General features: G+C 35.3%; 1 protein-coding gene across 3 annotated transcripts in view; it reads right to left on the bottom strand.

Annotated features, from left to right (window-relative positions):
• The window catches only part of AUH (AU RNA binding methylglutaconyl-CoA hydratase), a 146,243-nt gene that overhangs the window by 53,847 nt on the left and 69,219 nt on the right, over window positions 1–23,177 (bottom strand). For all 3 annotated transcript variants that reach the window (XM_011382230.2, XM_011382229.2, XM_023524483.1), the window contains one exon: window positions 21,664–21,720. In XM_011382230.2, the coding sequence (XP_011380532.1) occupies window positions 21,664–21,720 (57 nt within the window). The remainder of the gene's footprint in view (window positions 1–21,663; window positions 21,721–23,177) is intronic.

Here is a 23,177-nt window from a genome sequence, read left to right on the forward strand (position 1 = left end):
TGAGTATTCTTAACCACCTGAGCCAGTGAATTCTATCATGGCATCAAGAGAGAAGACTGCTTAATAAAGAGCTCCTTGGCTTTCATAAGATATCAACTACTTCAACAGGACAAATATCCAAACTGAACAAAAACCCCATAACTTATCATCTAACAGAGTTGACTATGACCATTTCTAGACACTTCCTCTGCCTCTGAAATGTTCGTGAAAAAAGTGTAACTATTAACAGGTCAAGGAATAAATTAATTCCAGGGCACTGGAAATTATGTTCATGAAATGAAAAGTAGCCTTGCTGACATTGCATCACTATTTCTAGACAGCGTACTTGAACATCAAATAAATCTCACATCATGGAGATATGCCAAGAGCCAGTGACCTAGTTTTATTAGGATGGGAAAGAAATAGCAATCTGTCCTTTGAGACTAGTACCAAAATAGCTTCCTAAAGCACAGCTTCATGCTTTTAAAAAAACTTAAATAATTTTTCCATGCAAAGCAAAATAACAGCCAGAGCCAATATCAAATATGAAATTTTCTTTATGTACCCTCATAAGTTAATACTGGTTCTCAAAATGTTATCTGTATTTTTGAAATTTGGAAAAAACTAAGGATTAGTAGAATTAAGAAATTATTTTCAACATCTAATAATTGCCTAATGTAGGCAATTATACCACACCAGTAGATCAAGATTATTTTGAGAAACTCCATAAAGATAATTGGCTGATTCTGCCAATGTCCCATCCAAAGAAAAATGCAAGTAATAAAACTTTTCTTTAAGTATCTTTATATTACATGTACATAAAAATATAAAGAAATACTGAACCTATATACAGTACCACCGAAACAAAATCTGGCACAGTATACACTGGCAAGAATCGAGAACAATTACTTTTACAAGAGAAAGAGTAAGACACAAGTCTAGAAGACACTGGGACTAGGAAACATATTTATTATGGGATTTTCTTCTTGAAATAAATAATATGAAAAATAGGATAAAATTACCTCTTAGAAGAATTCATTGTATAATATCCATAAACTGTATAATGTCTACAAGACACACACCCATAATAACTCAAAGGTAGAAAATAAAAGGCTGGGTAAGATACATAAGATAAATGATCCTCAAATGAAGTAGGAGTTCACAGTCGACAGAATTCAAGGTAAAAACATTTACTAGGAAAATAAAGGTATGTCATACTGACAAAGTGGTATAAACCATAATGAAGACATCATGATCTCTGTAAAACCAAAACACATGGAAATGAAATATATACAAGAAAATCTGATAGAAAAACAACTTGACAGAAGTGTAATAGCAGTGGATAGTTTGACATACTTCTAATTTGAAAGATCAAAAAGAACATAATAAAGTATATAAAACTATGTATAACCCCTACAAATGAAAAGGATACTTTCTTGTTAAAGGCCACAAAATATATTTATAAAACCTGGCCAATGCAAGTATTATACAAAATGAAACTACAATCACTTTCTAAAAGTAGCACTACAGAAAAATTATCTGAACATACGATAATAAAACTAGAAATTAACAGATAACACCAAAAATAACTTAGAAATGTAAGAAAGAAAAAAAAAACCCCACTATGAGTAATTCTTAGGTTAAAATTAAATAATAAAAATGCAAATCTAGAAAATAATAAAAGTGCTATATGAGAATAAATGGCAAGTGGCTAAAATTAGCTTAAAGATACGATCAAACTCCATCACTAAGAATGAAGATGAACTAATCAAATATTTGAACTGTTAAGTTAAAAAAATGACAGCAATGAGACAAACAAAAGGTAGAATTAATGGTCATAAAAGCAGGAAGTCATACATTAGAAGAGGAAAACAGTGAGAAAAAAAAAATCCAAGAGCTGGTTCTGTGAAAAAGCAAATCAGGAGAAAAGAATAGAAAAATGCAAATTATAGAGAAACACCCAAATATTACAAGAAATTAAAAGGATTATAAGAAAATAAGATTTTATAAGCCTATGTTATACATCTGAAAATCTAGGTAAATATATTTCCTAAGAAATGTTCATTATTAAAGGGGAATTTTAAAATATCAAAATATATCAAGACCCACAAGTAAGATTAATACAAAATTTCAAGGAAGTATTAATTCCAGTATTATTTCAAGTACTCAAGAAATGAGATAAATAATAAGACTTCCTAATACTTTCTAAAGTGCTAATATTTAACTGCTACCAAAATCTCAAAAGATAACATATGGAATAAAACTTCAAACTAATCTCGTCTACAAAAATGGACACAAAAAATACAACTGCCATGGAAGCATATAGAATCCAAAAGTACCATTAAGCATGAAAGAATGATATATCATTACCAGAGTAGTTCATTCCAAGAAATCCAGAATCCTGTATAAAAGAAAACCTATCTAAATTATTCAAATACCAAAAAAATCAACATTATCAATATGTCGAGATAATTCCTTCATGGAATTATAGATGTATATCTAAAAGTAGAGGCTAAGAGAATGCTTTAATATTTAAATACCATAAGTGTTTCCACTAGTTATAAATCACACAAGAATATCTAAAATATATGATTAAATCAAAAATAGCAAGTTGCAGAAGAAAATGTATAATGATCATATTTTTAGGAAAAAATCTCTATATCTAGATTAATACATGGGTAGATGCATTTTAAAATCTGAAATGATAGGCATTAAACCATTAACAACAATTATCTACTGGGACTAATATTTCCATATTGTCTGAATCAAAATCAAGTGATATGAGACAACATAAACTACTACTTTTAAGTAACTTGTGGAGCCAGGACAAAATGACGTAGATGATAGAGGCTTTGTTCATCTCCTCTTGTGACCAAATCAAAGTCGTGACAGAAACATGGAGTAAACAGCAAGCAGAGTCGTCTGGGGTCTAGATGAACAGAAGCCTTACAACTAAGGGAGAACTAAGAAATTACCCTACAACAGTATGAGGTAGGAGGGGATGAAAATGTGAGGATACCTGGTCCCAATGGGCTAAGTGGGACAGAGGCCATAGCAGCGGCAGCTGGTAGCGGCAGATGTCTCTTAAAGGGGCCATGTCCACAACTGGACTTTCACAGTAATGGACTTGCCAGCTCTGAGCACCAGTGCCAAGTCAGCTGCTCAGGGGGCACCAGGGAAGTCTAAGGGGACACTGAGATTTTGGAGCAAGGGCCGGAAGCAAGGCTTCCTCCAAGACAGAAGTGCCGGCAGTATCCATTGTTCCTTTATTGAGCTATTCCCCCTTCCCAGTGTGCAGACTCAGCACAGCCATAGCTGAGAAGTCATCAAACTGGATAACAGAAGTCCCTCTGCCCAGAGGATTCCCTGAAACTCCACCACCCCCAACTCATGGCCCATCAAGCCACATCCAGCTGAGTCCTCAACGAGTCTGGCGCTTTTTGCTGAGCAGCACAAGACCCACACTGGTAGCAGCTGACCTCGGTTTCTGGCATGATCTTTTGTGACAACTATAAGCATAGCGTTTGTGGACTGCTTGCTGAATCTTAACAGGTGGACCCGGAAGGGCACAGGCTGGATGGAGCTAAACTTGGCCTGCAGCTGAACCCCTGTCAGAACTGCACCACTGGACACCTACTTCACAAAATCAGACTAAGACTGGAAGACTTAGGAGTTTTACTTAGTACGTAGAAACAGACACAGAAAGGCAGCCAAAATGGGAAGATAAAGAAGCAGAAACCATATGAGAAATCAGAACAGAGATCCAGGAATAATGGAGGCAAAGCAATCTAACAAATATAGAATTCAAAACACTGGTTATAAAGATGCTCAATGAACTTAGGGGAAGTGTAGATGAACTCAGTGAGAACTTTAAGAGAGAGATAAAAAACATAAAAATGGAAATGGAAATTATAAAAGAGAACCAGTCAGAAATGAAGAACACATGTGAGATGAAGGGTATATCAGAGAGAATCAACAGAGTGAACGAAGAAGAGGATCAAACCACTGATATAGAGGATGGGGAAGCCAAGGACAACCAACCAGAATGGCAAAAAAAAAAAATAAGCCAAGACTATAATAATAATTTAAGGAGCCTATGGGACACTATTAAATGTAAAAATGTGTCATTGGGGTACCTGAAGGAAAACAAGAAGTTGAAAAGCTATTTGAAGAAACAATACTGAAAAACTTCCCTATCCTGGTGATGGAAATAGACATACAACCCCAGGAAGCTCAGAGTCTCAAAAAGGATGAACCCAAAGAGGCCCACACCAAGACACATCATAATTAAAGTGTCAAAGGTTAAATACAAAGAGAGAATCTTAAAAGCAGTTAGTTATCTACAAGAGATCACCCATAAGACTGGCAGCTGCTTTCTCAAAAGAAACTTTGCAGAACAGAAGGGCTTGGCACAAAATATTCCAAGTGATGAAAAACCCAGGATCTACAACCAAGAATACTTTATCCAGCAAAGGTGTCATTTAGAGTTGAAGGACAGATAAAGAGCTTCCCAGACAAAAATATGCTAAGGGAATTTATCAACACCATACCAGTATTACAGGAAATGCTGGAGGGACTTCTTTAAGAAGAAAAAACATGTACCAAAAACAAGACTAAAGAATGGTAATAATTACATACCTATCAACAAGTACTTCGAATAGAAAAGAATTAAGTACTCCAACCAAAAGATAGGGTTGCTGAATGGATAAGAAAACAGGACCCCTACATACGCTGCCTACAAGAGATTTACTTCAGATTAAAAGACACATGCAGACTAAAAGGAAGGAGATGAAAAAAGATACTGCCTTGATAGACCTAGAGGGTATTATGCTGAATGAAGTAAGTCAGATAGAGAAAGACAAATACCACATGATTTTATGTACATGTAGAATCTAAAGAACAAAATAAACAACAACAAAAAAAATGGAAACAAATTCATACATACAGAGAATAGTTTTTGAGGGCTACTAAATGGAAGCGGGGTTGGGAGGATGGCAAAAAAAGGGCAAAGGAATTAAGAAGTACGAATGGATAGTTACAAAACACATGGAGATATAAAATGTTACATAAGGAAAATAGTTAACAATGTGGTATTAAATATGTAAGGGAGAAAGAGGCGTACTAGATTTAGTGGGGTGATCACTTTGCGAGTTATGCGAAACTCTGATCGCTATGCTATACAACTGAAATAGGTATATTATTGTATGCCAACTATAACTGGAAAAAAACTCATTGAATTGTACAATGTAAGTACAAGCAACTAATTGTCTATTATATTTCAATAAAGCCGGAAAAAAAAAACCTTGTTAATTACTAAACAAGTAATTCAATTTTAAAATTTCTCAAAGCTGTCTCCCATTATTATTTGTACTTCTAATCATGCATTAGTGATGTTTTCCTTTTTTTAAAAAAATAGCAATATCACATTTGTGTTTGAATGCTCTGTGAAGTAAATTTAAACTGATACCCTTATTTTCTTACTAACTGTGGTTACAATAGCTCTCACAGAAGATTTCCTCAAGGGACATAGACTCTGGGGGTAGGGTGCTCAAGACTTCCCCATTGGGGGAGGTGTGGTGGAGGAAACAGGTGATTTTCTAATGGTGATGTATTAGGAAAGGGACAGCAAAAGGAAGAAGACAAGAAGAAAGTGTAGGAAAAGGACAAAACTGGCTGCTGGCAGCTGGCTACACACAAATTGGATCACACAAAAGGGCTGCCAAATGAAGATTTCCTTGATTAGGAGTCACAAGGGTCCAAATATATATGCACAAAATGCTAGTATAAAATGAAAATTAAAAGGAAAGGTGAGACATGTGACTATAAACACAAATTCTATTGTAGCAGTATAATCCTATATGCAGGAAAAGCTTATTTAATAAAAGCCATTTTTACATACAAAGACAAGAAATCTAGATATTAATATGACGTTTTTCAGCACTATCACAATCATGACAGATGGTGCTCACTTCTGAGGAGCAAAAAACTGTAAAAACTGTTGAATCTGTTTCAAAAGAAATACTCATGCCAAATGCCTTTTAAGATTGGTACTCTTAAGATTGGTATTCATCTTTGTGGGTAACAGACCCTAGAAGCAGTTTAGTGAGTTTTCAGTGAATGAAAAAATAGCAACAATCAGTCTGGATGTGAATTAAGAGAACTTTTCTGATTAAGCTATCAATGATTTAACAAGAATAATGCAACTGAGTTCCGGTTCAAGATGGCAACATAAAAAAAAAATCCTGAACTCACCTCCTCCCGTGGACACACCAAACCTACCAGCCAGAACAATTTCCTCTCAAAGAAACCTGATAATTAGCTGAGCAACTTCTACACATTGGGCGAACGAGAATAAAACCACATCAAAATGGGTAGAAGCTGAGACACAATCTCATCACAAACCTCACCCACAGTGCCACAACATTCAATCAGGAAAGAACTCACAACTCCAACCTTCTCCCCTTGAAGGAAAGAGTTTAAACCCCACCTCAAGTACTCCAACTTTCAAGCCGTGCACCTGGGAGATAAAAATTCAAAACGTATAGTTTTGAAAGTCAGCTGGGTTCATGTACACAAGACCCACATGGGTATAGTGACCAGAGAAACAGTTCTTAAAGGACTTGTACAGATTTATCTGCCTATCTCCAGGGCCCAGTACATAAGGAGCAGACTGAAAAGCTCCCAGTCTTTCTGTGAAAGAGGCTGATTTGCTTATCTTAAAGCTTCAGCCTAAGGGGCAAGCATCTAATTCAGCAAATATCTAGGGACCTACTGAAATACTCTCCAAAGACTGCTGAGGCCAAATTGTGCCATCTATGTGCTGCTACTATACCTTGCCCAGGTCACCAGTGTCTCCTAGAAATGAGATTGTGTACATGTTTGGCACCCCGATTTTTGTGGCTGCTGCCCAGGAGACACCCTTTGATCACCTGACTCTAGTGGCCAGCAGGGCTTATGTTTACAAGTCCTACAGGGTTATAACAAACAGAAGAGTTCTTAACCAGTTACACCCCATGACACAGTAGAGAGGCAATGGACAGAAAGGCCCAACATTTCTGTGAAAGAGGTCTATTAACCTATCACCATTGCTATAGCCTGCGGGGTAGCTTCTAATTAAACATACATCAAGGGGCTGACTACAATCTTCTCCAGAGACAGGGAGGCCAGGGGAGGCCAGGCTGACTACAATCCTCTCCAGAGACAGGGAGACCATCTTCACGCTCTCCATGTGTCCTGCTCCAGGTCATTGGTGTCTCCTAAAAGGACCTTGTGCACATGTCTGGTGCTTTAGTTTTTGTGGCTGCTGACCAGAGAACACTACCCTGATAGGCTGGCTCTGTTGCCAAGCAGGGCTTGTGTTAAAAGGCTCAGCAAGGTTCAACAAGACAGCAGCAAACAAAGAAACAGTTGTTAACTGCCTATCACCCCAGGACTCATGGAGAGGGAGCAAACAGAAATGCCCACATCCCAATCTTCCCCTGAAAGAGGTATATCTGCACACTTTAAAAGCTGATGCTTGAGGGTTGGGCTGGAATCTACAAGCTGACTAAGACTCTCCCCTTTGGGCCACCAACAGATCTTGGCACGTCTTCAAGTACTAGGAACCCCTAAGAATAAAGCAGGCTTCTTGGACAAAAACAAAGGTATGGGAGACAACTAAGAGCTATGGCTGAGTTGAAAAATAAGGTTCATCTCCAAGACTGGGAGAGATGCCTGTTTTATCTAATACATAAAACGTAATATAGAGGGTCAAGAAAAATGAATATAGGAATATATTCTAAACAAAATAAGATAAAACTTCAGAAAAACATCTAGTGAAATGAAGATAAATGATTTACCTGATAAAGAAATCAAAATAACAGTCATAACAATGCTCACTGAGGACAGAAGAATGCATGAACGAAGTGACGATTTCAACAAAGAAACTGAAACTATAAGAAGGTACCAAATAGAAGCCACGGAGTTGAAGAATACAATAACTGCATTGAAAAATACAATAAAGGGGTTCAACAACAGACTACATTAAGAGAAGGATCAGTGAACTCAAAGACAGGGCAGTGGAACTCATCCAATCAGAGCAACAAAAAAACATGAAAAAGAGTGAACAAAGATAAAGAGACTTATGGGACAACATCAAGCAGAGAGACATTTGCATTACTGAGGACCCAGAGAAAAAAAATGGAAAGGGGCAGAACACTTATTTGAAAAACTAATGGCTGAAAATGTTTCTAACCTGGGAGATTAAGAAAAAAAAAAAAAAAGAACTAAGTAAGTTGCCAAGGTCACAAAGTTTGGAAATGGTTAAAAAGGAGATTTTTTTTTTTAAAGGGCATCTTGACTCTAAAGTCCATACTGTTGAGCACTACTGACAGATTATTAATATGAAGCTCCTACTAGATTAAATGAACCCAATATCGAAAAACAAAATGATAAAAAAAAATAATAATGCTGAATAAATGATGACATCTTTAAAAAAAAAAGCACAAATTAGTAATACTGAAAAATGAAAGTTTAAATCTTACTGGTAAATGTAAATACATAGGAAAATTCAAAGCAATCTAATGCTGTGTAGGTGGTAGATTTAAAAATCACTTATAAAGCTAACATAAAGGTTAAAAGACAAAAGTATTAAAAATAACTACAAAATTTGTTAATACACAAGATAAAAAGATGTAAACTGTGACATTAAAAGCATAAAATGTGAGAGGATTAAAAATGTAGAGCTCTAGAATGCATTTGAACTTAAATTGTTATAAACTTAAAAAAGGCTGTTAGTTGTTGTATGTACGCCTAATGGTAACCAAAAAAGCAAAAATCTATAGTAGATACACTAAAGAGGAAGAGAAAAAAAATTTTAAACATACCACTACAGAAAAATCATCAAAACACAAAGAGACCAATGGAAGAAAAAAAGGAATTATAAAACAGCTAGAAAACAATTAAGAAAATGGAAGTAAGTACACAACTATCAATAATTACTCTAAACATACATGGACGAAATCTCCAAAGACAAAGACTCCCAGAAATAGAAAAAACAATCCTAAAATATGTATGAAACCACAAAAGACCCCAAATAGCCAATGCAATCCTGAGAAAGAAGAACAAAGCTGGAGGCATTACAATTATATTACAAATTACATTTCAAATTACATTACAAAGCTATAGCAATTAAAACAGTATAGTATTAGCTTAAAAACAGACATATAGACCAATGGAATACAATAAAAAGCCCAGAAATAAACCTACATCTATATGGTCAATTAATTTAAGATAAATATGCCAAGAATATACAATGGGGAAAGGAGAGTTTCTTTAGTAAATGGTATTGAGAAAACTGGACAGCCACATGCAAAAGAATAAAACTGGACCACTATCTTACACCATACACAAAAATCAATCCAAAATGGATTAAAGACTTGAAAATGAAATCTGAAAACAAAACTCTTAGAAGAAAATAAGTGGTAAGCTCCTTGACACTGATCTTGGTAATGATTTTTTTGGATTTAACATCAAAAACAAAAGCAAAAAAGCAAAAGTAAACCAGTGGGGCTACATCAAACTACACAGCTTCTGCACAGCAAAGGAAGCCATCAATGAAATGAAAAGGCAACCTACAGAATAAAATATTTGCAAAACGTAAATCTGATAAGGGTTAAATCCATAAGATAGAAAGAACTCATACAACTCAATAGCCAAAAAAAAAAAAAAAATTTCAATTAAAAAATGGGCAGAGGATCTAAACTGACATTTTTCCAAAGACATATAGATGGTCAACAAGAACATGTAAAGGTGCTCAATGCCACTAATCCGGGAAATGCAAATGAAAACCACAGTATTTTCCCCAGTTCAGTGCATTATTTACAATAGCCAAGATATGAAAACAACCTAAGTGTCCACTGATGGATAAATAAAGAAAATGTGTGTGTAATGAAATATTATTAAGCCATAAGATGAACCTTGTAGGCATTTTACTAAGTGAAATAGACACAAAGTCAAATACTGTATGATCTCACTTACATGTGTAATCCTAAAAAAGAAAAATACAGTATGGTGACTAGAGTTAATAATACTGTATATGTATATATGAAAGTTGCTAAGAATAAATTATAAAAGCTACCACCAGAAGAAAACATATTCTAACTATATGTGGTGATGGATTAACTACACACACACACGCACACACACACACACACGTACTTCATTATGAAACTAATATGTCAACTGTTTCTCAAGAAAATATAATGCAACTGAAAGACAGATGTATCTGTAGTCATTTAAGAAAGCACAATAAGCACTTCTTCTTCCAGTCAAGGTAAGAAAGCAAAGACTGGATTTTCTTTCTGCCTGAAACACCCAAAAGATGTTTTCCTGACACTGGACATGAGTCACCAAGAACAGTGATGAGAGAATGGAGGAGCCCTGCATATGCCCAAGTTTATGGTCCATAAAGAGGCGGAACCAAGCCAAGCCCAGTGCACCCTCTCAGCTGAAGTCCAGAAAGAACCAGGTAACTACTGTGCAGGACAGAGATAAGACTCCAGAAATCTAAAGAGGGTCCCTCTTAAGTATTCAGCAGAGTACTAGATACTATGTGTGTAAGGAAACTCTGGAGTCCAAGAACTACCTGAAAGAAGAAATTCAAATTCAATAAACACCAAGTAAAAGGATCATGAAGAAAACTACACCAAGACACATCATAATTCAAACTGCTCAAAACCAATTATAAAGAGAAAATTTTAAAGCAGCTATAGAAAAAAAACAGGTTTTATACAAAGAACAAAGATAAGGATGACAACAGATTCCCTGTCACACACACAAAAATGCAACTAAGAAGTCAGTGGAATAACATCTTTAATGTACTAAAAGATAAATAAATGCCAACTTAGAGTTCTAGACCTAGCAAAAATATTTTCAAAATGTCTGATCAGTATATTGTATATCTGAAATTAACATAATACTGTATGGCAACTATAATTGAAAAAATAAAAATATGAAAATTAAATAAAACACAAAATATTTTCAAATATAGAGATAAAATATAGACTTTTCCAAATATTCAAAAGCTGAAGGAGTTCAGCAGGAGACATGCTTCAGTTTTACAGAAATGTTGAAGAAAGTCCACCTAGAGAAGGGAACTTCAACAGATGGAAGTAAAGGTCTATACAAAAAATAAAACAACTAGAAACAACTACACAGGTATATGTATATAAGATATTTTTCTAATTACTGAAATCTCTTTATAGACTAACTGATGATTTAACAAAAGTAATTAACCATGCACTATGGGTTTATAGCATATATAAAGTGCATAACAATTGGATGAAGGTCAGAGAAAAACAATAAAAGTACTTTCTATAAATTCTTGTATGTGCAATAATTTATCACATGATGGCAGACTGTCATAATGAAAGATATTATATGCCCTCGAGCACATAATAACAAAGAATAGTGAATAAGTCAATAAAGGAGATAAAATAGAATCGTAAAAAATACTCAATCCAAAAATTGGCTCAAAAAAAGGAAAAGGGGAACAAAAACAAACAGAAATAGAAAAAAAAATAAAATGAAAGATTTATATGTAACAATATCATCACAGTAAACATAAAGAGTCTGAACACTCCAATTAAAGAAAGCAACTGTAAGGTAGGATTAAAAAGAAAGACCCAACAAGTAGCTGCTTACTAGAAACATACTTTAAAAAGACAGAAATAGGTAAGAATAAAAGAATAGGAAGGTATGTATCAGGCTAACATTAGTCAAAAGAAAGTTGAAGTAGCTACATAAAAATCAGGCACAGATTTCACAGCAAAGAATATTACCAGGGATTAAAAAAAAAAAAAAAAGATTATTTTAAAATGATATATAGAGTTCAATCCATCATAAGACATGACAAAACTAAATATTTCTGCAATTAATAACACAGCCTGGAAATACATGAAGCAAATATCAACAGAATTGAAAAGAAATGGCAAAATTCACAATTATTTTTGAAGATTTAAATTCCTCTCAATAATTGATAGAAGTAGAGAAAAAAAAACAGTAAAGATACAGAAGAACTGAACAACACTATCAGCCAACTTAATTTAACTCGTATTTATAGAACATTCTGCCAAACAACAGAATATTTAAAAACTGCCAAGAAATTAAAGACCTAACAAAATGAAGAGACATACTGTGTTCATGGGTCTGAAGAGTCAATACCAAGATATCAAATCTCCACAAATTAATCTAGATTGAATGTAATCTCACTCAAAATCCCAGCAAGACTTTTTTTTGTGTGTAGAAACTAACACACTAATTCATATGAAAATGCAAAGGATCTAGATTAGACAAAAAGATTTTGACCAACAAGTAAAAAACTAACACTACCTGAGTTTGAGATTTATTTTAATGCTATAGTAATCAAGACAGTATGGTATTGGTATCACGATAAAGACATAGATTAAGGAAATATAAAGACATAGATTAAGGAAACAGGAAAAAACTGATGAATGGAACAGCAAACAGTAACAACACGAATAATAATAAAGTATCTGCCCTGCCAAAGTACCAAAGTAAGTACAAGTACTATCCTCCTCAAGTCTCACTAAGGCCCTGTGGTACAGACATTATTACCTTCACTTTACAAAAGAAGAAATCTTGATATAAAGTGCAGAAATAACCTGCCTGATGAAATACAGTTTAGAGAGGGAGACAGGATTCAAGCACAGAGAAACTCAGCCCAGAGCTCTTCCATGAACCAGGACTTTGCCCACAGACAGAGTTGGTTGCTCACCAGCCACTCAATCACAAATACTGCTGAGTGGATAAGTGTTTAGTGTATAGAAGTGAAAAAAATGTAATCTTAATTCTACTGCTCTAAATGAGCTTTCTGGTTATCATTAGACTGGACAGGTAGGCTGTAAGATAAAATGCTCAGGGGCATGTACTGAGGGGGGAGGCGGGGTCTGAACAGGTTCACACTCTGTTTTGCACATTATAGTCATAAGATATTCAATAATCAGTCACCAAAATGGGTGCTTTGTGAAAAGCAAATTCAGTTTTATTTTTAAAAGACAGCAGAAAGGAATTGCCAATCCTAATTTACATAGGAAGAATTTGTTTTCCTTTATGAACTTTTTATATATTTCCTTTACTTGCTCTCAGAATCTGCTTTCTACACTGCTTCAAGTGATTCTTAAAACTAGTCCTTTAATTTGATATATAAGATAAACACTGTAGAATATTCAAATGCAAATAAGTCTATCTTGATCATAGCAGGACAACAGGAAAGTAATATGCTACTCACAAAACGATCTGTTTCTTAAAATACCAAGTTACTAGTTACTAAAAAAAAAAATGAGGACGAGACACTAATATCAATCTGAGATCATAAGGAAATGAGAAACAAAATCACAGATTAATTCGACTCCACTACTTTATAGATATATAAAGCAATAAAGCAAATTTTAATAAAAAATAAAACATACAGTTGAAGAAAAAACATATTCCTGTAATAGTAATTATCCAATTTACTTTGTGTAACAACTCTTTGAAGTTAATTTCATTCTATCTCCTCCAGGAACAATAATTCACACATTTAGTTAACATTTCTTGAAGGCCTATCAGCCCTGTGGTCTCAAACTCTCGGAATTGGATGGTCTCTGGCTTCAAAAATGAAGCTTCAAAGATTTATATAGTTTTACATTTCATATTTAAATATATAATATTTTGACTTAATTTCTGTACAAAGTGTGAGATTTCAGTTGAATTTCTTCACTTTATTTTTTGCATATGGATGTCCAACTTTTCCAACACCATACTTTTTCCACTGAATTGCCAGTGTAGCTTTGTCAAGTATCAACTGGTCATATTTGTATGGGTCTATTGGGATTCTGTTGCGTTCACTGGCCTATCCTTTCACCGACACCACTCTGGGTCTGCAGGTAATAAATTCTCTTAGTTTTCCTTAATCTGAGAATATCCTTATTTCACTTTCATTTCTAAAGGACATTTTTCTCCTGATACAGAATTCCAGGTTGACAGTTCTTTCCTTTCAGCACTTTAGAAATGTGATTCAACTTTAAAAATGTCATTCCACTTATTTTTGGACTCCAATTGTTTCTAATGAGGAATCTAGTCATTCGAATCAGTTTCCCTATAAATAATGTGTTATTTCACTCTGATTTTCAAGAATTTTTTAAGGGGGAGTCTTTAGTTTTAAGTAGTTTGGTTATGATGTGTTAGTCATGGATGTCTTTGGGCTTAGCTTGTTTGGGTTAACTCAGCTTCTTAAATTCTTATGTTTATGTCTTTTACCAAATTTGCAGAGTCTTCAGCCTTTACTTCTTCAAATATATATTTTTTTTCTGAATCACACTCTTTCTCTTTTCCTTCTGGGACACATAAATGTTCAACATTTCAGGACTGTCCCATAGGTCCCTGAGATTCAGTTCATGTATTCACAGCCTTTTTTGTTTCTCTCTGTTATTCTAATTTCTACTGACCTACCTTCAAGTTAACTCAATTTCTTTTGTAATCTCTATTCTGCAATTCAATCTACCCAATGTGTTTTTGACTATTGTATTTTTCAGTCCTAAAATTTCTGTGGGTATTATATCTTTTATTTACTTTTTAAACTTTCTATATTTCCATTTATTCATGTGGTATAAGGCCTAAAACTAAGGCTCAGTATTATGTACTACCTAATATCCAAGGAAACCAGGGGAACCACAAATGACCTGGCCACAAGTTCCCTTCCCCGCTTTGCTCCCGTGGATAAGTCCCCTAGACAAACAAACTTAAGTAGGGATGGTTCCTACTTATCCCTGGGGAATGAATTCCAATTTCTTTTCAGACTATGGAATTATTCAAACAAACCAATCACATCCTTCCATGGGAACCAAAGGGCATCCCAACCTCTTATCACTAAGCCTGCCATCCAAAGCCTGTTTTTTCACTCTGTTCCCAAGTGCAACTTGTGTGTGGCCCTGTAGGACTTGTGGTGTCTTCCTACCCCGGACTGTGAGTATTTGTGGCTGAATAACTGCTACAAATCACATCTGTCCACTGTCAGGCGTCATGTATCTGTCCATCTCCCAAAACCTAGGAAAGGAATCCCTCCCTCCCCAACAAGGTGAAGAGGGAGTAATGGAATAGTTTATCTTTACTTCTTGGAGCATTTTTGTAATAACTGCCTTAAAATCTTTCTCAGATAATTCCAACACCTGTCATCTTGGATGGCATCTGTTGATCTTCTTCTCCCATGCAATTTTTGTTTTAGCATTCAATCAGCTTGGTTATATTCAGGCTGCACCTTCCAATCAGTCTTCTGTGGATTATAGTTTCAGTGTTAGCTATGTTTTCAAGGGTTTCAGCCGGTTTCAGATCTGGGCAGTAGTCCACCACTTGGTTCAAATTCTCAAAGTGTCTGGTGTGCTGTTTAGCATCAGAGAACACATGCTACCCCAGGAATGGTCCAGGAGTTCACAATCGATTTTATGGGGCTCTCTTCCTGTGCTCTTCACTCTTTACCATCTTCCTGGTACTTGCTGGTTCCCTGGGGCTCCCTGTCTTTCTGGTCCTCTGGCTAGAACAATGGGGTTGTGTTTACCTTGCTGTGTTCTGCACTCCAACACCCACGTCTAAGGTAGATGGATTGAGAAAAGAGAAGGAATGGGCACTTGTTCTCACCCTCTTGACACAACAGATCCTCTGACTGAAGAGACGGTTCTCCTCCTTCAGAATTTTTGGTATTTTGAGTCCTGGCTGCTGTCGCTACCAGGAAATTCATTTCCCAGTTTCTTGAACCTGAACAAGAGAGATTCTCCTGGAGTCCTCTCTGTGCCAATGTCCATTTCTTGGTTATTTCAGACCTGGCCAGTAGATGCTAGGAAAAAAATAAATTCCACATTTTTATTTTCAGCCCAGACCACTCTCCTAAACTCCACATTTACAAAATCATATACTTGATAAATGCTGCACTTAAATGTTTAACTTGGATTTTTAACCAAACATGTCCAAAACAATATTCCTTATTGTCTCTTCCAAACCTGCTCTTTTCATAGCTCTCTGCATCTTCAGTTACTCCAGCCAGAAGCCTTGGGTTCATTCTTTATATCCCTCTTTTACATTACTCATCCAATCTGTCAAGAGATTCTCCAGAGCCAACCACATCCCACTACATCCACCACCACTGTCCGGTCCAGGCCCTATCACACTCCACTAGAATTACAGCCACAAGATCCTGACAGGAAAAAGCTCCTGCCTCTAACCTGGACCTACTGATGTTTACCCTGGCATGGTAACCAGACAAATCTTTAGAAGCCTAAGATAACACTGCATCTCTGCTGACAACTTGTGGACCCTTCTCAGTCAGGGTAAAAGCTATAATCCCTTTATGCTGACTCCACTGCTGCTTCTCTGACAGTGTCTCCTAACATTCTCCTCCTCCTGTCTGTTATGGTTGCAGTGGTAGGGTTAATGTTCTAGGCATGCTCCCATCTTAGCCCTTTATCCTAGGTGTTCCTTTACCTGAAATGCTCTTCCTCCTATCTGTGTGACTAAGTTCCTCGATCCCTACTAGTCTTAACTCCAATGTTACCTTCTCAACTTCCTGTCTTAGAGTAGAAATCCCACCCCTCCTCAGAACCCTTGCCCTATTTCTTTTTCTACAGCACTGTGCACTTCCACCATAACTCACAACTTATTATTTGCCATGTGTACTGCCCCTGCGCTGGAATGTCAGCTTTTTGGCAACAGAACAGCGATCTTTCCTTGTTTGTTCACAGCCGTATGCCTAGTGTCTACACTGGTGCATGGCTCAAAAAACATTTGCTAAGTGAATAAATATGCCTGCAACACAGTATGTAAGCAAAAGGAGCAGCAGTAGGAGAGAAAGTTAGAAAAGTGCTGGGGAACTTACAGGCGTTGTAAACTGAGGCTGATAGCTGACAGAATTTACACCTTTTCCAAACTCATGATTCCCAGTTGAAAACTGCCTTATTTCTGTTGAATTCCAACAACTTTATAATGATAGAGTGGTTATGATACTTGTACACATTTAATTTCTCCTACAAGATTTAAATGGGCAATTCCAAGGAAGCACTGAGTCATATGTACATACATATATGTATATGCATGTGCATACATGTGTTTACATGTATGTCACACATGTGTGTACATGCATGCATGTGTGCATATGAGTATATTTGTGTGTATGTGTATGCATGTGTGATATAGGTGTGTATACATGTGTATGTATATGTTTGTGTGTACATGTATGTGTTCGTACATGTTTCTTCCACAGTAACTTACAAAATGGCCTGTCAACAGTGGGAAGCCAACAACTAACATCTAAAAAACCCTCATTAGACAAAAAGAAAAGGTGAAGTGGTCACTGAATCACATTTTAAAGTACAAAGAAATGAGGTATGTTAATAAATGTATAAGACCTCAGAGAGCTGAATGCGTGCTGGACTTTAGAGAGATCATTTAGGAAGCAGTCCGTTAAATCTAATGGTGCTGTCCATTGTTCATAATACGGGTAACTATTTGACATTTTATAAGCCTCTTTAAAAAAGCAGTCTTATTTTTGTTGTTATACTTTTCTTCTTCCTGAAATATTAATCAGATTTGGCACAGAAAGGTCTTTTGCTATTTATGAAAATCAAATTCACCCTCACAGGATGATGAGTCACTCTTGAGGATATTCAAAGGAATAAGCTCAGTTTCTGATATAAATTCTAAGAGGATTTCAATAAAGGTTATAAACAAAACTTTCCAAAATGAATACTGTGTTCAGGATAAGACACACAGGATTTAAAAATTTATCATTACTTCATAGACACATCTTAAAATAGAGTTCCCAGACACCCTGCCAAGAGACTGTCTTATTGCTAAACACAACCAATGGTGAGACAGACAGTGATGCCCCATCTCTCACCCTGGAGGGAAGAAAACAGACAAAATTGGGGACTCTTGTCCTGGTTTGTGAAACCTGATTGCTCTAATTTTCTCCTTTTCCTTTTAAATTTGGGAAATAGTCAATGACAATAATAATTATCGAAGATGCTTTTCCTGAAAAGTTTCCAGGAAGAGAATGCTAAAAGTGTACACACAGTCACCACCTGAATTAAGAGATTAAAGTTGTTGTCACTCAAAGTGAGACAACCTAAAATTAAGTGCCATCAAATCAAATTAAAATGAACACAGAACATGACCCATTTAGAATTCTTCGCAAAATATTTTAACCTAAACCTGAACATGAAGAAATAACTGTTAAACTCACAATGTGCAAACCTCAGTATTGGAAAAGCAAAATAAAAACAACTACAAACAACATTTTGAAACAAAATGTTAATATTGTTCAGTGTGATAATACTGTTGTGGTTATGTAAGAGTCTGTTCTTATACTTAGGGAAAGCATGCTGAAATATTTAAAGGTACCCCTTGTTATTTTGAAATGATTCAGCAAAAAAAAAATGGAAGTGCATGTGAGAGTAGAAGATGGAGGGTGGAAGAAGAGGAGACATAGGAAGGAAAGATCTTTCTGAAGAATATAAATAGGTTCATTTTACTGCCTTTCAAATTTCCTAAAGTGTGAATATATACAAAGTAAAAAGCTGGAAAGAATAAAAGAGAACCACAGAGCAGTGGAAATACTAGACATCTTGTCCAGTATAGTATATATACCCAAGCAAGAAGTCCTAACATTATCTTAGTTATAATAAAGCTTCTTGACACAACCCCAAATCCTCCAGTAGAATAGAAGAAGCAATAAACAAAAGCAAGGAATGAGGGAACCTGCCAACATTTTGTGTACAAAGAAATTTTTAAACTGTCCAATAAAAATAGCTTAATCCTCTGAACTTGTTTTATTCGATTCTTATAAATATGTGAAAGGGTGGCACTGTTTGAGGAGCTATTTATAAAAGAGAATTTTATGTTATACTACTGGAGCATTCTCCCAGTTGGAAAGGAGAAAGTTTAGCTCTTTCTTGAAGGTGAAAATATTTGAGAAAAGAGTAGGGCTACGTAGTGTACAAAAATATCCAATATAACTTAAAATATTGTAGGAAGGTCCTAAAGTAACAATTTTAATTATTTTTAAATTTGCTAGTAATTGAAATAACACTGTATTTTGTATTTTATAATATTCATCTTTAATCAAAAATATATACATATATTGCAAATAAAAGTACTCGTTTAAGTATATGATAGTCAATTACATTCCATTTTTAAATTACATCTGATATAATACCATTTTTAAAAGTTCATTTGGTTTTAATATTTCTACACTCTGATGGCAGATGATTTCCTTATAGAAAAATCTAAAATTTAAAATACCAATCTAAAAACTGCATTATAATGGTCTGTTAATATTCATACTCACTAGGAATATTACTATCTCTTCAAAATAATCATTTTCTAATTTAACTTGTTTTAAGGAAAACTATAAAATATGCCTTAAAAATAATCACAGTTAGTCAGGTTCAAGTTCAAGTAAACAAACAAACAAAAAACCTAAATGCTAGGGTTTAATCAATTGTTTCCCAGTAAACTGTTATCACAATGGGCAGAAGTGATAATAATATGACAACCAGGATCATTAGGTTAACTCTTTTATGTTTATCAAATACACAGTAAATCCAAATAGGGAGGTGCAGTTTCATTTAGATTAATGGTAAAGCATTCTAAATTTTATGATATATTTAATAAAAAATTTAAAAATAACGTAATTATGAGAATATGTAGTCCAAATTCAATCAAATTTACAAAAGCTGGGTTCCAATTAATAGATCCACTATCAAGGAGGACCCTAAAGAACTTAAGTACATTGGGAAGAATATGCTAGTTTCTAGACCTCTTATGGTACACAGATAGCTCATAAGAGAAAACGGAAGGAGCTAAAGCTATCACCTTCATTCCTATAGTGTCATCATCAATTAAGCTTTTTCATCTAGTCACACACAACAATACTCTCATACAACTGTTTTACTTTCTGGTGCTTTTAATATAAAACATTTCACATTCAAGGCATGGAAAACATCCCAATTTTCAAGTTCATCTTCCTTCCATCTCCCATTTCTACCACATACTAAGTCCGTGTCCAAAAAAAAACCACTGTAGTAGTTCTCTAGAGCTGCTATAATATATTATCAAAAACTCAGTGGCTTAAAACAATGAAATTTAATTCTCATAGTTCTGGAGGACAGAAGTCCAAAATCAATATGTTGCTGGAATGGTTCCTTCTGGAGGCTCCAAGGAAGAATCTCCTAACTTCTGGTAACTACCAACAATTCTTGGCCTCCCCTGACTTGTCAACACATCTCCCCAATCTCTTTGTCTTTACATGCCCTTCTCCTCTCTGTTTCTCTTTTGTCTGAGTCTTCACCTCTTCTTATAAGGACATTTGTCACTTGTTTTAAGGTTCTTTCAGATAGTCTCATCTTAAGAATCTTAACTTAATTACATCTGTAAAGATACCTTTTCCAAATAAGGTCAAACTTACAGGTTCCAGACTGATGTCTTCTGGAGGACCATCATTCAATTATAGTCCCTATCTTTCTAAGATTAGTTATATCCTAATTACTAATAAATGCTTACTTTGTAAAAGAATTTCTAAAACATATTATCCTTTTTCTAAACCTTGTTTTTATTTCACATATTCGCTATTTAATAATACTTTTCAATTGGACACATTTTCTTATAAATATTTCTTTTAACGGTTTAGTCACGTGAAAAAAGTTGGCATGATAGAACAGGTAGATAGTAAATGTTTTCACCCACCAGAACAGCATTTTCAGGGATTATCAATGTTGAAAACTTAGTGAGTCTTACACATTGATCTGGGTAGTCTTCAGTTTCACTGAATTATGTTTTAGTTTCTACCTCTACACCCTAATCAGGATAAATACTCTTATTATAAAGTTACACATACAATTTAACCTGTTCAAATACAAACATGCCTGAAGTGTTCAATACTGCCTTTAATTTTTTACATTGTTACTGTTATTTCATTCATATACTGTTATCAATGTGCGCATCCTCAAATGAAGTCCCCTTTTTGAATGAACAACTTTACAAAATGTGCATATCTCCAAATTTTCTGTATCAAACAAAAGAACAAAAAATTCAGATTTATTGGGTTATGCAAGATTTCATTATCAATGCTAGAAAAGGACTTTCTTAAGTGAGTTTTCCAAAAGAAGCAGCTGGTCTACCATTTTTTTAACAGAATAAGCAGCTCCTCTTCAGCTCTAAATTTACTACCCCCAACCTTTGTCTTGCTGTACAGACACAAGAAAGCTGGCACAAAGCCTGGGCAGCCCTGTCCCTCCTCCACTGGGATATGACTATGCATGTGATGCTCTTGGAGGGCGCGCACATTTATAGACCCACATAAAAGTTACAAAATAGCAGTGTCACCCTGCAAGAATAATGTGACCAGTACAATAATTTTTAAAGTTAAGAAATCATACAGAAAAGCACAGGAGAAAGCTCAAAAAGAGAGTAACAGCCAGCGTACCTGCCGTCTTCACACCTACATAAGTTAAATGAGTGCATTTTGAATAAAAGAGTGCATTTACTACTGAAGCAAACAATACAGCATTAATCTCTTTACCCAAAATGTTACCTCTTCAATTAACACGTTTTTGCCTTATACCCTGTTTTTAGGAACAAATAGGCGTGAACAATTCATACCTCCACCAGGAATAATTGCCATCTTTGTTTCAACCAGGCCCATTTTTGCAGAGGAAGCTAAAAAGGAAGGAAAAAAATTAAGTAATATTCATATCATTTAAGTCAAATGTAATAACTTGAAAAAGTCAGTAAAATAAGCTATAAATACAGTAGTCCCACCCTTATCCACGGAGTATTTTACTGTCCACAGTTTCAGTTACCTGAGGACGAAAGCTGTCCAAAAATATTAAATGGGAAATTCCAGAACTAAACAATTTGTAAGTTTTAAATTGCATGCTATCTGAGTAGTGTGATGAAATCTCCATCCCTCTCTGTCCTAACCAGGGTGTGAGGTATCCCTTTGGCCAGCATTTCCACGCTGTAGACGCTACCTGCCCTTAGTCACTTAGTAGCTGTCTTAGCTATCAGATCAATTGCTGCAGTTATCGCAGTGCTTATATTCGAATCACTCTTATTTTACTTAATTGCCTCAAAGCACAAGAGTAGTGATGTTTGCAATTTTGATATGCCAAAGAGAAGCCATAAAGAGGAAAAAAAAATACCCGGTCTAAATAGGGTTCAGTATTATATGAGGCTTCAGGCATCCACTGGGGCTCTTGAAATGTATACCCTCGGATAAGGGGGAACAACTGTATTCTGTTTACAAATTAAATTTGTGTCAAAGATCTTTTTCAAAATCACTTCAGAAAGCATTTAGCTATGAAAATAAGTAACACTCTAAATTATATATATTAAGAGATTCACAAATTTTCTGTAAAAAAATTACTTGGCAGTGAATTAATTTCTGATGCAGAAAGACCAGGGTTGTAACTACATAATCTGACCTGATACTGCCAAGTCATGTTTGAAGGATTAGATCCCATTAATTATCCAGGATGAGGAGGGAGGCTATGTCTGACAAGTATGAATTCTTTAGCTGCCTGAATAGTCCTCCAGATCAAACGGCTTAATATATATCAGATATGGCAACTTTTCAAAACCAAATCTCTGGATATTTTTGACAAATGGTTTTACTGTTCTGAGAGCCAGACAGGGCTCCTTTTTTCATGTTTGTTTTAGGGCTACTTTAAAATATCTTAATTCTTTATTTGCATATCCAAAAGTACTTGGACGACCTTCCCATATCCTAATTCCCAGAATCTGCATTCTTTCAGAAATGAGTTACATGTACCTTGGCTTTTCAATTTAAAAACCAATGATTTCACACAAGAAAACAGAGATCCAAAATAAAATGAAAAGAGGAAAAAGTACACATGGACTAGCAACTGCAAATCCCAAGAAAGTCACCCTTTTAACAGGCAGCTCCATCAGAAGTAATAGTGGGAACGAGAGGAAGAACAGTGCAAATATTTGCTGCATGCTTCATCTAGTCCTTGGTCCTGGAGCCCCTTTATGTGACTACAATGAGGAAACAAGGACACAGACAGCACTGTTACCATACAGAAGATAATATGGAGGACAGTAGTGGCAAGATGCAGTGAAGTAAGGGGCTGTGATGCCAGATGGCCTGGGTT

This window comes from Pteropus vampyrus, unplaced genomic scaffold (assembly GCF_000151845.1).
Source record: "Pteropus vampyrus isolate Shadow unplaced genomic scaffold, Pvam_2.0 Scaffold469, whole genome shotgun sequence".
NCBI lineage: Eukaryota > Metazoa > Chordata > Mammalia > Chiroptera > Pteropodidae > Pteropus > Pteropus vampyrus.